We start from the raw sequence: 14452 nt of genomic DNA on the forward strand, positions 1-14452 counted from the left end.
ATTGTTTGGAGGAAAGACATCTGTAGTTTTTCTTTTCTTTTCATCAAGTGGAAACAGTAGCAGAACCATTTCTATGACTCATCTGGAATAGGGCAGTGATTATGTTTCTAGAGCAATTATTGTATTATAAAACAGATGAAATCACTTACAGATATGTATTCTAGCTTCTGAGTTTGCATTAACTTACATCAACTTCTATAGGCTTTTCTAAATATGCTAGTCAGTCTCCTGTTCCTTAAGAAAAAAAAAATTCTCCATTTGGTGGGCTAGATGGGTCCAGACTACATACCTGGTTTGTAAAATAAAATCCTTTCAACGACTAACAGCTAAAGGAGTTTAGTTTAGATGATAGATGCCTGTGTTTTGAAGCCAGTGGCCTGCCTTCTTGTCCCGGTTCTACAAGTGCGCACCTATAGCTGGTGACCATGTCAGTACTGAAACAACAGTGGAGCTAGTACCTCCATATTTCATACCTATTATTAAACAAGGGATTAGGCTCTGATTCTGCAAAGACTCATCCATGTGCTCAAGTTGGGTGAAATCCTGATCCTAGTGAAGTCAATGGGACTTTTGCCATCGACTTTAATTGGGCCAGGATTTCATCCTTTAACTTCAGTCAGTAGGACAACTCACATGTGGAGCATTAAGCATGTGTGTAAAAGTCTTCTCAGGATCAATGCTGTACCTTCCAAATGAGAAGTACCTGTGGTAATCTGAATGCAGGATTTCCTGATGCCATTTTAGAATATGGTACTGGAAATCTGTAATGGTTCAGCTACATAAGGAATGGTCAGAGCAGAAATAGTAAGATGGGCTCTTACGAATAATTTATTAGTTTAATTACTAAATTGTGGGAATCATAGGGATTCTTTACTATGAGATTCCTATCAAAACATAAAAGCCAAAACATTTACGTACTCTGATGGCTATTGTGTATCTGAATGAGACCTTGAATATGACATTAATAATGTATGTCTTAGGACTTCACAGGGTTTTTCTTATTTCCACGTTTATGGAGGCTCTTTTTGTATTATCTTCTGCCTTTTTCAGTAGGATGATCTTGGGATCTCTCTCAGATGTATACATCTGATGAGTCTATCTTTCTTTCATGAAGATTTAAAAAGGTTATTATTTGTATTGTGGTAGCGCCGAGGAGCCCCGGTCAGGGACGAGGGCCCTTTGTGCTAGGTGCTGTACAAATAGAGAACAAAGAGATGGGTTTCTGTAATGACTGAAGTGGTGGTTTTTTTTTTAAATTCCACACATCTCCAAACCAAATACAAAGCACTGTAATGAAGACTCAGTAAAATTCCATTCAAGAAAACAGATATCTAAAACCTAGATGTAATCAATTTAAAAGGTAACATTTATTTACATTCCTTGACAAAGACAATTAGGAATAGTCAGACATACTACATCAGATTGAACTTTTCCTTCATTTACATTTCAACAAGTAAAATCTTGTCAGACCAATCTTCACAACCATCCATACCTCACCACCTGAAAAGTGAGCAAATATGGCAATTGCAGCCAGATGTCAGATTTGTATATGTTAAGACTCGGATGCTGAAGAAAATGTTAAATTGTCAGATAATAGTTAGAAACCCCAAAGCAGTAACATTTTGCCATGTATGCTTCCAATTCACATGAAGTCCAAAAGTAACCACCTGAAAGGAAAAACAAATAAATAATAAAATAAGAATGGTAAGTAGGAGCATTTAAAAGCACATGGGGTCAGATCCAAAGCCAAAGGACCCGAACTGAAACACTCCCACTGACTTAGATGGGCTCATAAATCCCAAATTATTAGCATGAGCATTGTTAACCAGTAAATTATCTTTTCTGACTGGGAGTAATCTCTGTAAGGGTCAGGGTGAGGAACAGATTCCTCAAGGCCATGTAGTGTCAGTGGAGCTACTGTGGCTGCTTGTTTCTGGCCACTCACCTTTCATAGGACCAGCCATTGGCTGCATACGTACAAATACACAATTTCCATTCTTGCCCATCTCCCTGCATGATTATGGCACGGAGACCCAGAATACAGCTCTGTGGTGCCTGAGGACTGGATTTCAAATCCTGTCCCCACCTAGAGTGGAAATGTACAGTTCTGCTGTGTTTAGCACATTATGTTGCTGCAAGACTGATAGGGTGGAGAGATTAGGAAGTTGTAATTAACGAACACAAACCCTGGTTAGAATTAAATTTTTTTTTTAAAATGCCGAGTCTTTCAGCCCCTAAATCTTCATCAAGTTAACAACAGAATCATATTTTGGGGGCCCAGAATCTGATCTTATGTGATGCAATATTTAGACAACAGAGTAAATCAAGGATAGGGGAGCATAGTTAATTCTGTGTTTCTAGGTCTTCATCAGTTTGTGTCAAACATCAGTGTTGTTTTATGTTCCTTAGGCCCCAGACCTTGAGTTATCCTCTGTGTGGCCGATGCAGCAAAACACAAGTGTCCAGTAATTTAGTAATTTCACAGTAAATATAAACTATTTTGTAAGAACACTCAAAGCAAATATTTTCATTTATGAACAGCCAGAAATTTATGTTCGGAAACCATCTCTTACCCACTATTTATTACTAAAAACAACCCAAAGTCATTTAAATCACATTTGAATTTATTTGAGTTTAGAATTTTCATAGCTTCACAAATTTTAAAGCCAGAAGGGATCACTATGATTATTTAGTCTGTCTTCCTGCGTGACACAAGCCATAGATTTTTACTCCATAATTCCTTCACCAAACTAATACATTCTGATTGAGGTAGAGCACATCTTTTAAAACCACTTTTTAATCCATTTTACATTGTGTGGTGCTGATTTTTTTTCCAAATTAAACCCATCAAAAGGTGATTTAAAATGAAAATATTAATACAATTGTCACTATAATGTAATGAATGGTGGTGGTGTGCTACATAGTTCAGACAGAGCCATGGACTAGTGAGCTAAGCACAGGACTGGCAGCCAGGAACTCCTGAGTTTTAACCTTCACTGCCACTGACTCCTTGTAGGTCCCTGAGCGGGATCCAAATCCTATTGAAGTTCTTACTGTTTGTAGAATGGGGACAATAATACTTAGCTACTCTCATCCTGTTGTCATAAAGAGGATTATTATTTATATAGTATACAAAATAAATAACCAAGTTCCCTGCAGTACATTTGGTCATGGATATACTAAGCTTGATTCATATAGTATAGAATCAGTTTGCACACTATTTTATCCAACCTTCACTTTTAATTGAAGAAATAAAAACATCACATTTACAGAGATTTAAAAGGCCGATTACTCTTTGTTACTGTAATGTTTTCTTTTTTTAGTCTGTTTTTTCCTTGATGTGCACATATCATGGGAGGCTATCTGCCTCCATTAGAAAAATTTAGATTGTACTAGGTTTTACTTGATCTCTTGAAATCTTTCCCTGTTTAATCCAGCAAATGTCAAGTATGTGTCTCTGGAAATAAATTAGAGACATAAGCAGTGCATAAACTTCTGACTTCAGAATACTTCCTACCATGCATATACTCCTGTTATTCCAGAAAGAAATTAACTCCCCAGAAATTTCTCCTTAAATAAATTTCAATCACCTTTGAGTGAGAGTTAAAATACCACACATTTCTGATGTGTTATCAAGAGCAAGTTATTTTTTATCCTTCATATACCAGAATCCAAATCTGTAACTCAACCACATGTAACTGTCAGCACAGAGGAAAAACAATCACTTTTACCTTGGTCAGCAGCTTCTTTCAGCCTTTGAAGTAGTTCTGAAATAATTTTTTCTTTTCTTCATAATCTGCAAATGCAGAAGCAGTAGGATCCGAGTAGATAGCTACAGGCCTGGGTCTGTCATTATTCATGGAGAAAGTATCTAGGAACTTTCTCAGATCAAGACCTCTTCCCGAAAAATAACCCTGGAGTGTTCTGAAAAACTGAACACAGTTTACATTTTAAAAATGTAAAATGAATAATCATATCCATTAAAACAAAGTAAATATACTTGTGAAAGGAACTGGATGGGAATGAAGTCCTCTATTTTATCCACAAACATGTACAGCACAGGCAATGGCAGAGCAAGCTGCTCCACTCTGCTTTCACAATGTGTTTCAAGTGTGAACTGGAATGATTACACCTAGCAGTGATTTAGTCATATTCATTTGCTGAGTACAGTCATTAGCCCCTATGATGGGACTGGCCACACAGACCCAGCAATTGTTGCCAGATTCTGACACCGAAGTTAATGGGATTGCATGTGGAGTAAGGTACTTCTCATCGTGAGGAAGGGAGTCAGAATCTGGCCTTGTGATATGGACACCTGTCCAAAGACCACCAACCCATTAATCAGCGAGGTCTCAGCTGAGCTGTACTGATTCAAACTGGTAACCTAGAGGAGAAAACCTCTCCCAACTGCCAGTCCCCACAATGTGTATACTTCTGACACTGAGAATATTAGTAAAAAATATTTGTTGGCTTTGGTTTTCCAAATAAGAGGTGGCATAAATCAGGAATCAGACTGCTTCAAAGGTCTTAAATTATTTCTTCAGATCCCTAGGCTTTAAGGATTGATTAATGGGGTAGATACTCAACTTTTTAATGCATGCCTTTTACACCCCGAACACACCTTAACTGTGAAGCTTATTAAACAGCCTACAATATCTGGAAGTCCCTCAAATTGACATGTGTTCTAAACTATACAAGAGTATAGTTTATGTAAAGCCTGTAAGATCTGCACAAGAAATGTGATCCGAGTATTATGCTGCCCAATTTGCTAACATTTTCTTTAGAAACGGCACACAGTGAAACCTCCATTAAGAGCAGCCTCTAGCAACAGCCACAGTAGCCTCAGGTTTTCCAGTACAATTTTATTTATCCTAAAAGTCACCTGCAACTGATTTGAGCTGATCCTTTGGCTGGATAGTCTTTGTTATAGTTCAAAAATATTAGGTTTTAGTTAGTATTTTTTAAATGTTATATTTGGTCACCTTCCAAACAAGTGCAAACATTGCCGCTAACCACTGACATGTTTCTCACAACTTTTGCAGAAGACCTTATAAATAATCCTTTGTAATTGAATATTTCTGTTATTGTTAATTGGCTGTCAGATCTTAAACCATTCAAGGTGCTGTGTCAGATATGAATATATTTGTGTTTTCAAACCATGGTTTACCATTTGACTTAAACAATATTGTCTATACAGTCAACAAGAACAGGACTAGGAGAACACACAGAGCATCCCTATTCTGTTGGATAAAATGAGTTGTATTTTCACAGATCAAAATACATCTCTTTTTAAATGTGTATTGTACATAGGTATGAGGAAGATCCATGTGCAGTATATTAAATTGAAAGTGTTTCTTCAAGTTAGATTAAAGCATGTGCAGATGGCTGCTGACACTGACCATACAAAGCACATCAGAGTTACTAACACTAGCTAAGAGGGTCCCTTTTCACTTTGAAGTTTTTAACTACAAAAGGTAAGAAATTCTTATGAGACACCTAAATATGAGAAAAGAACAGGAGTACTTGTGGCACCTTAGAGACTAACAAATTTATTAGAGCATAAGCTTTCGTGGACTACAACCCACTTCTTCGGATGCATATAGAATGGAACATGCATCCGAAGAAGTGGGCTGTAGTCCACGAAAGCTTATGCTCTAATAAATTTGTTAGTCTCTAAGGTGCCACAAGTACTCCTGTTCTTTTTGAGGATACAGACTAACACGGCTGCTACTCTGAAACCTAAATATGAGAAACACACAAAGTTTGGGCTTCATTACAATGTTTCCTGCAGGGTTTCCTTACCAGATCTCGGTTTCTGGGATTGTCCAGAGGTTTCCATTTTTCTTCTGGCCTCAGCGGAGCCCCCTTTGTCAACCCCCTCAGAGTAAGTATAGTACCCAGAACCAGAAGTGCCACTTTCCACATGCTGGAGAGATGAGCAGGCTGCACATGAGAGAAAAGAACAAGACTGTATGAGTTCTATAAAACGTGCACCACTGACACATGAAAGCAAACATTTCATATAATTAATGCGGATAAATGGTTTAAAACAATCAATCAATCCATGACAAGGAGGATCTACCTACTGGAGAGGAGGAGGAGGAGGAGGAGGAGTGTGTGTGTGTGTGTCTGTGTTCCCCCTACCCTGCCTTTAGTGTATCTTGAGGAACAGATTAGTCCTAAAGAAATGCTTCCCATTCCATTGCTACCTCTGAGACACTGCATCCCCTCTCTATTTCCATCATATAATAGTTCTAAAATAGTTAATCATTTAGTTACAGCAGCAGATCTTTGTGTGCCCTGAGGAAAATATAGCAATATAATTAAAAATCCAGATAGCCCAATTTTAAAACTGCTTGAGAAAAACCAAATGTGGTAAATATATGAAATAATAAATTAATAATAAATATAGAACATTTTACAACTTGATGCAACCCTTACTCTCACTCTCTCCTTAAATAAAGCTTACCTGTAAGTTTGGCTCTGGCTTGCCCCTTCCTGGTTAGCCTGTCAGTATCTGCAAAACAGACTGATCTCTCCACTTATATTGCTAGTGGACTGGCTGTGGGTGGGTGCCAATGACGTTAGTAGTATTGCAGTAATGATTCCATTTCCATCCATGACAAAGACCCTTGAGAATCTCATCCTCGATACTCTTAAGGCCCGTTGCTACTAAATCTTGCAGCACACACTGCCCTCCCTCCTCATCCAGCCACATCACTGAAAATTTGTGGATGGCAAAATAAAGAAATTTCCTGCAGGGATGGTGGAAGCTTAATAAAATGTTACTTTTAAATCAATTTTATACATTTGTTTTTCAGTTAATAATATCTAGCAGAAGGATTTCCAAGATAAACTAGATATAGAGCAATTTCCTGGTGCTGGAAGACAGCAAGGTGAGGTCTATTTCAAGATGCAAAATCTTAGCACCTTAATGAAAGTATTGACCTGATATCCTGATGTTATCTGCATTCATTTACAGATTGCATATGGGGATACTAGAGTGGATGATTCCAAGGCATTACAGACAAAGATTCTAAAAAGGACTACACTGTTTAACTTGTTCTTATTCAATCATATCAGTTCAAAACTGCTATGACATTTGATTTTAGTTCTCCTCATATATTTTTCTCCTGACAGTTTAAAGAATATTTTAGTTACAGCAGTTGCACCAAACTGTCACTTTTCAAGTTGGGAATCTTGGTCATTCTTTTAGCAACAGTCCATTATTATTCTTAATAAATATTTGTATAGAATGCCATACCAGTAGGTGTGTATCTTTATTTATTGAGATTTAAACTTTTTAAAGACACTGATCTATGGCTCTATGAACCCTGACATCGCTAACACAAATAAAATTCCAGTTGCATCATTTTGCTATCTATAGTAATGTGTGTACCTAGCACATAGATTATCTTATAGGTTACACTAGGAGTTATTGTAGTATTTAGACTAGATTGTTTTAACTGCTTTGTTTTTGTTATCTGTGGGCAGCTTGGAGACATTGAGTTCTTAAGTACATGCATTCTGGCTTTCAGATCAGCACCAGGGACAGCAACAACAGGAGAAACAGAATGAAGGGGGAAAGGCTGAGTAAACTTAACCGGGTTTCAGCTATTTTAAATTAACCAGTCTGACAGAATAAGCTAGTCACAGCACACATAAACACACCCCCACACACTTTATAGGTCTGTCAAACAGATGTTTCTCATATAAGGCAGGTGAAAGTTGGGAAGGACCTCAGTGTCCCCTAGTGGGGAAAGCTTCTGGTTTCTCTGCAGTTCCAGGGCATTCACCAAGTTTCACTCCAGCAATTCTGTTTGTAGACACAGAAGAGGCTGTGTTTTTCCTGGAGGTTTCTGCAGATTTTAATGAGACCAGAAAGAGAACATAAGCAGACCCAATAATTAACTCATCTTTGTCTTTGCTATTTACTTTCCCCCCCTAGAAACAGTTATTAAAAAAAGTTAACTGGCCACCTTGCATGAAAAAAACAAACTGTTGCTCCTCGATTAAGAGAGCTCAGTCCTGGAACTCCGGTGATCTGGATTGAATGTCTGGCTCTGCCATTGGCTTCCTATGTGATCATGGGCAAGTCACTTAATCTTTGTGCCGCACTTCCCTGTCTGTAACCTGGGGATTGTCTTATCTATTTAGATTGTAGGGGCTTCAGGCAGGGATTGGCTTTTGCTAAGCATCTGTACCACACCTAGCACAAGGCCCTCCCCTCTGTTGAGGCCTCTATGCACTACTGTAATACAAATAATAATATTTTAAAAATATAAACAAGTGAGAAAAATAATTAGAAGTAACATGGAAAAATAAAACATTTCTGATATGTCCTGAAAAAGTATATACTGTTCATCTCATTTTTTTTAGGACTTGCTGCTGTAGAAGCCATTATTGCTTTTCTGTCTGAATTCACTCAAAAACCCCCATAAATGAACAGACAAAAACATATACTATCTAGATAGTTCTTCAGAATAGAAGCAATTTCAGGTGTTTTATTTTATTATCTTATAATGTGGGCATCTTATCTACATGATATATTGGCTGCAGACTAAATTGAATATGACTAATACAATAATTGAACGATGTGTTGAAAAAAATCTTTTTAATTTCTATGTCCATTATAAACATCTGAAATTGCCCATTACTACTTCTGTATTAATCAACTCCTGTACTGTAATTTAGCTTTCTAACCTAATATCTCACATTTGTACTCCTACCACTCCCTGATTGTGGCTGATCCTACTGTTGTATAAGACCATGCAAATTTCTCTGACTTTAATGGCAACAGGACGAGTCCAAAGGTATCACTTGTCTCAGACTTGAAGAGCTATCTAGTGGTTTGTTTTGGCAATGAGGGGAGCGGAAGGAGATGCTGTTACATATTTTATGCTGGCCTCTGAACTAAAATCATTTCATTTCAAGAACAAGAATATAATCAGAGTCAAAAATATCCCATAAAAACTCTCAGTACCTGGACCAGGAGAAAATAGCTGCTTCTATGGTCAGCTAAAGCAAAGGCTCATTGGGTCTTAACCCTGGTCTACACTACGAGTTTAGGTCGAATTTAGCAGCATTAGATCAATTTAACCCTGCACCCGTCCACATGACAAAGCCATTTTTGTCAACTTAAAGGGCTCTTAAAATCGATTTATGTACTCCTCCCTGATGAGGGGATTAGCGCTGAAATCGACCTTGCTGGATTGAATTTGGGGTAGTGTGGATGCAATTCGACAGTATTGGCCTCTGGGAGCTATCCCAGAGTGCTCTACTCTGTGCTGGAGTATTGTGTCCAGTTCTGGGTGCCAGAAAAGATGTGCACAAATTGTATAAAGTCCATAGGAGAGCAACAAAAATGCTTAAAGGTCTAGAAATCATGATCTATGAGGAAAGAGTTAGAAAATTGGGTTTGTTTAGTCTGGAGAAGACTGAGGGGAGACCTAACAGTTTTCAACTATATAAAAGATTGTTACAAGGAGGAGGGAGAAAAATTGTTCTCTTTAATCTCTGAGGATAGGAAAAGAAACAAGGGGCTTAAATTGCAGCAAGGAAGGTTTAGGTTGGACATTAGGAAAAACTTCCTGTCTGGTTAGTTAAGCACTGGAACAAATTGCCTAGGGAGATTGTGGAATCTCCGTCATTGGAGGTTTTTAAGAACAGGTTAGACAAACACCTGTCAGGAATGGTTTATTACTTAGTCCTGCCCTGAATTCAGGGTGCTGGACTAGATGACCTTCTGAAGTCCCTTCCAGTCCTACACTTGTATGATTCTACGCCTGCACCTTAAAACTGAAGAATATTTTAAAGCATGAATATTTTGCATATACGTGTCACTATTTTTCCCCTTTGCCACAGAAGAAAGAGGTGGGTTGATAATTTGAGATACTTCGGGGCATCTGTTATTGAACAGGCTGCTTATTATTGTATGGACAGCTCAAGAATTACGTTGATGATTAGTTTAATGTACTTTTTAAAATGTAAAACAAAACAAATCAAATAATTTAAATTTGATGAATGCTAATTTTCAAAGAGTAATCCATGTTATACAGGAATGTAAATTAAATTTTGATTATATTTTAAATTTGCAAAGGGTGGTTGACAATACATAATGCTTTAACCTTAGACTTTGAGTCTACTTACGTTTAACCTACTGTTCTTGTATATATCCCACGATGATTCTTTCTGAATAGGAGATATAGCTCTGTAGTTAAATGAGTAAAACCTCTGCTGGAACTATGGGAAGGAAAAAGGAGACTTGATGCATTTCTTCTGACTCTGCCTTCCCATAACACTTTTGTGATGAAATCAGGTCCCATCTGAACAAATAAAAAAATCCTAAATAAGCTGCAAAATTCTGTCAAGAAGTTGTCTTTTGTACTGAACCACACTATGCCCTACAAAGAAGCAAGGAGTCCAATAGCCAAGGTGACCCCACAGAGGAGTTCTCAGACTCAGTTGTACTTGGATCACACGATCAGACAGATCAAAAAGACATCAATGCTTTGATGGAGTAGGCAGACTGCTTTTAGAGCAGAGAGAGTAGCCGTTGAAAATGTAGTTTCACTTTATGGGTCCTACTAATATAACCCCAGAAATTCAGAGAATAGGTCTGCTGCACGAGAATGTGGCAAGACTGTTGGAACGCAAAAAAAAAAAAAAAAAAAAATCCAAACAAAATACCCCAAATAAAACCAAAAACAAACTACCTTTTAATTAAACCTTTCCACTTTGTGTGTGAGAGAGACATCCCAGAAATACATTCACCAAGTTCAAATCAGAAAAAGCTGTTATGAGATACTCTGATAATCAAACTCATTACATTAAGAAAATGAAAGTCTGAACAGGGATTGCAGGTATCTGATTGGTACATAGAAATGAAAGCTTCAGTGAATTTGAAGATATTACAGATAGTTTGAAGAACAAAGATTTTGATCAAATTGAGTCCTGGAAGTATATTCCTAATCTGAAAGTCTTGTACAAATATGTAATCTTCATGATCGTTTGCATACCAAGTTGCTTATACGTCTTCATTCCCCTATTTCTATTTAACTTTTTAAAGTATTTCAGTAGGGAGTGAAATATTTCTCCTAAAAGTGTATTTTTGACACTCTCAATATATTCTACTAGTAAATATGCTGAGAACTAATGTGAATTTTCAAAAATTACATTGCTTCTGGAGGAGCCTATGCTCCATATAACTGAGTTTAACAGAAACCATGAACATTGGGTGGCTGATGATGTAGGCACAAACATGAGAGAGTCAATTATTTTATCCTTGTTGAAGGTTCTCTTTTTAATTCAATAATCTTTTATCTGAAATTATGTTTGTTACTGAGCCAAAATGAAGTGTGAACAGATTTAGCACTGGCTTCAATACTGGAACTCTTTTTTGGCCAAAAGCATATTTTTGAAAGATAATTCAACTGCAACCTTTTCAGTGAAGTAAACTCAGACATAAATAGTACACATTCAGAATTGAGTACTATTAGTGCAATTATACTCATTAGACAAAATTACATCCTTCTATGAGGACAGTGGTTGGCTTCACAAATGCTTTCCAGCTATCAAAATGTGCCACTTCAAATGTGTCTAAATTCAGATTCTGCTTTTCTCAGCAAACCTATCTAAATGGACACATCCCTGCCAAACTGAAGATTGTTAATTAAATACACTGTACATTATAATATGAATATTAATGTGTATCTGAATTAAACTTCACTGAAGTTAGATAACAATTCCTTAAACTAAGGCAACACTTTCAGATGATCAGCCTTTAGTAAGTCACTTCTCTATATCTTTAACCCCCTCCCCCGCCATTGGAACACCATAAAATCCAAACAAAATACCCCAAATAAAACCAAAAACAAACTACCTTTTAATTAAACCTTTTCACTTTGTTTATGTGAGAGAGACATCCCAGAAATGCATTCACCAAGTTCAAATCAGAAAAAGCTGTTATGAGATACTCTGATAATCAAATGCATTACATTAAGAAAATGAAGTCTGAACAGGGATTGCAGATTGATACATAGATATGAAAGCTGCAGTGAAATCCAAATCCAAAAAAATCCAAATCCAAACGAAAAAACAAAAAACAAAACAAAACAAAACCCCCACCAACCCCAACTGTTCTTGAGCAATGATCATGGGGGAAAAAAGAAAAGAAACCAGACCAGGTGGTGTCCTGGAGAGAGCAGAAAGATAAAACACCAGGAATGTGGTTTAACTAGGCTGAAACTTTGTTAGGTAACATATCTGATCATCTGAAAGTAACATATCTGGGAACTATTCGGCAATGGTGTGCCCAGTGCAGTCATCCTCCTTTTGTATTCCATTCCATCGTGTGAAGGGATGCAGACAGCTCCCCATCCCATTAACCTGGTCCCAGCACCCTTGATGAGATCCAATACCCTCCCCCTGGTCTGAGGGTTAAAGGGGGCATGAGGAAGAGAGGGTTGTCTCCCCACTGTACCAGTGGTTAGGAGCTCCTACCCCATACGCTACCTTCTTTAGGAGTTGCTTCTCCTAACCCACTTCCAATTCCAGTTTGTCAGGGAGCCAGAATACCTACTGAATGAGAACCTACCAAATTGTGACAAAACAACTTTGGTAACTTAACTTACCCACCAGGTCCCAGGGCTGCAGAGAGAAAGGTGAGAAAACTACAGTTATACTGTACAAGAAAATACTATGTGAAATATTAACAGTTTGGGAAAGAAGACAGACTAGAGGTGAGGAAAGAATAGTTAGATTTTTCAGCAAGCATCATCTCAGTTTATTATATTTTCCCTTATAAGAGCTAGGCAGATGATGCGTGCCTACTAACTAAGCATAAATTAACATTTTGGAATCTACTCTATATGGAGTATAATTACTGCTTCCTGAGTCCCAACTAAGCCATGTACTCTTTAGGTCTGAACAAACAAATTATAAAATTCCCCAAGTAATGCTATTAATACACATACTTTTTTTGTTCACTGTTTTTATTTTACCTTTTGAATACTTAGAATACCAAGTATTACAATTTAGAAAGAAAAGCACTAAACTGCTCCATCAATACCTGAGCAAAGACCAAAGGCAAATGTTCACCACTATGCCCAACAGCATAGGTAAAAATACAGGTAACAACATTCACAACACTCTGCACACAGTATGACTAATAAGTGACACTTTTTGTGAATTACAACCATTTATATTAATGCAAGTGTTAGTGTACCATACAAAAATTATATACAAAAAATAAGATGTGTATTTAATACAGTATATATAATGCTGGACAAGATACTCCAAAAGTCATGCACATTTGTGTGGAAAAGACAAGTAAAAATTAAATTTGGAGTACATACTGCAGAGAATAGACACTTCACACAGTACATGAAGGTCCCAAACGAGTTCCCGTTCAAATATAATGTCAATAGAAAAAGGATGCGTCTCCAAGAGCACAACATTGCGAGATGGTGAGAGCTCTCAACTTTCTTTGATTTCAGTAAGGTACTCAACATCTTTCAAGGAGTGTTCAGCACCTCACAGGATCAGGCTCTAAGTATATTTATCATATATTGCACAAAATGTATTTGAGAACTCAATTATAATCATTTTTATAAAGAATGATAACTGATGATAACCGCAACATTCACACAACTTTAATTAAGACCCTGTCAACAGTCTCTATAAACCTGTAACTGCTGGGGTTAACTCCACCAAAAACATTCACATCAGGTTTAAACTGACCATACAAGATCTGAAACCGTAAGAAAAATTTTACAAAAAAGTCAATTAGGCTGTTTGGAAATTATAAAAATTCCAAAATTGTTTGTGGTTTCCAACATTTTTAAGAGCTCTCATAATTACACCTCTACCCCGATAGAACATGACCCGATATATCACGAATTCGGATATAATGCAGTAAAGCAGCGGGGAGCCCCGGGCCCTTTAAAGCACCACCCGAGCCCCGCTGCTTTACCGCATTATATCTGAATTCGTGTGGAGCACCGGGCCCTTTAAATCACCGCCCGAGCCCTGCTGCCAGAGCTCCGGCGGTGATTTAAAGGGCCCGGGGCTCCCTGACGTGGCTGGAACACCGGGCCCTTTAAATCACCGCCGGGGAAGTCGGTCCAGTCCACCACGGCATAGCGGCTCTTGCTGTACCAGACCAAACCTGATATAACGGGGTCTCACCTATAAGGCAGTGAGATTTTTTGGCTCCCGAGGACCGCGTTATATCAGGGTAGAGGTGTACTTTAAAACAGTATGAACTGATATTTTGCAGGGGCAAGAGTCCATCATGGCATTTGGAGGAGAATCTAAAAGATGATCTGCAAAGGAAACAAAAATTATTGGGCTTGTTCAATTTTTTTGGTTATGATGTATAAAGGTGCTCTCAACATTGGTACGTGGTGTGTGGTAATGTTTTTTTTTGTTTTTTTTTTTAAGATTTTTCATA

General features: G+C 37.6%; 1 protein-coding gene across 1 annotated transcript; it reads right to left on the bottom strand.

The window, feature by feature from the left end:
* Positions 1-1365: 1365 nt before the first annotated feature.
* C11H2orf66 (chromosome 11 C2orf66 homolog) lies at positions 1366-6616 on the bottom strand. The gene is made up of 4 exons (XM_034786461.1): positions 6470-6616; positions 5803-5943; positions 3732-3932; positions 1366-1667 (listed from the first exon to the last, which is right to left on the bottom strand). The coding sequence occupies exons 2-3, from the start codon at positions 5923-5925 to the stop codon at positions 3750-3752; spliced, it is 306 nt and encodes a 101-aa protein (XP_034642352.1). The 5' UTR covers positions 5926-5943; positions 6470-6616; the 3' UTR covers positions 1366-1667; positions 3732-3749.
* Between the last annotated feature and the right edge of the window lie 7836 nt (positions 6617-14452).

The sequence above is a fragment of the Trachemys scripta genome, chromosome 11, assembly GCF_013100865.1.
Source record: "Trachemys scripta elegans isolate TJP31775 chromosome 11, CAS_Tse_1.0, whole genome shotgun sequence".
Taxonomy (NCBI): Eukaryota; Metazoa; Chordata; order Testudines; family Emydidae; genus Trachemys; species Trachemys scripta.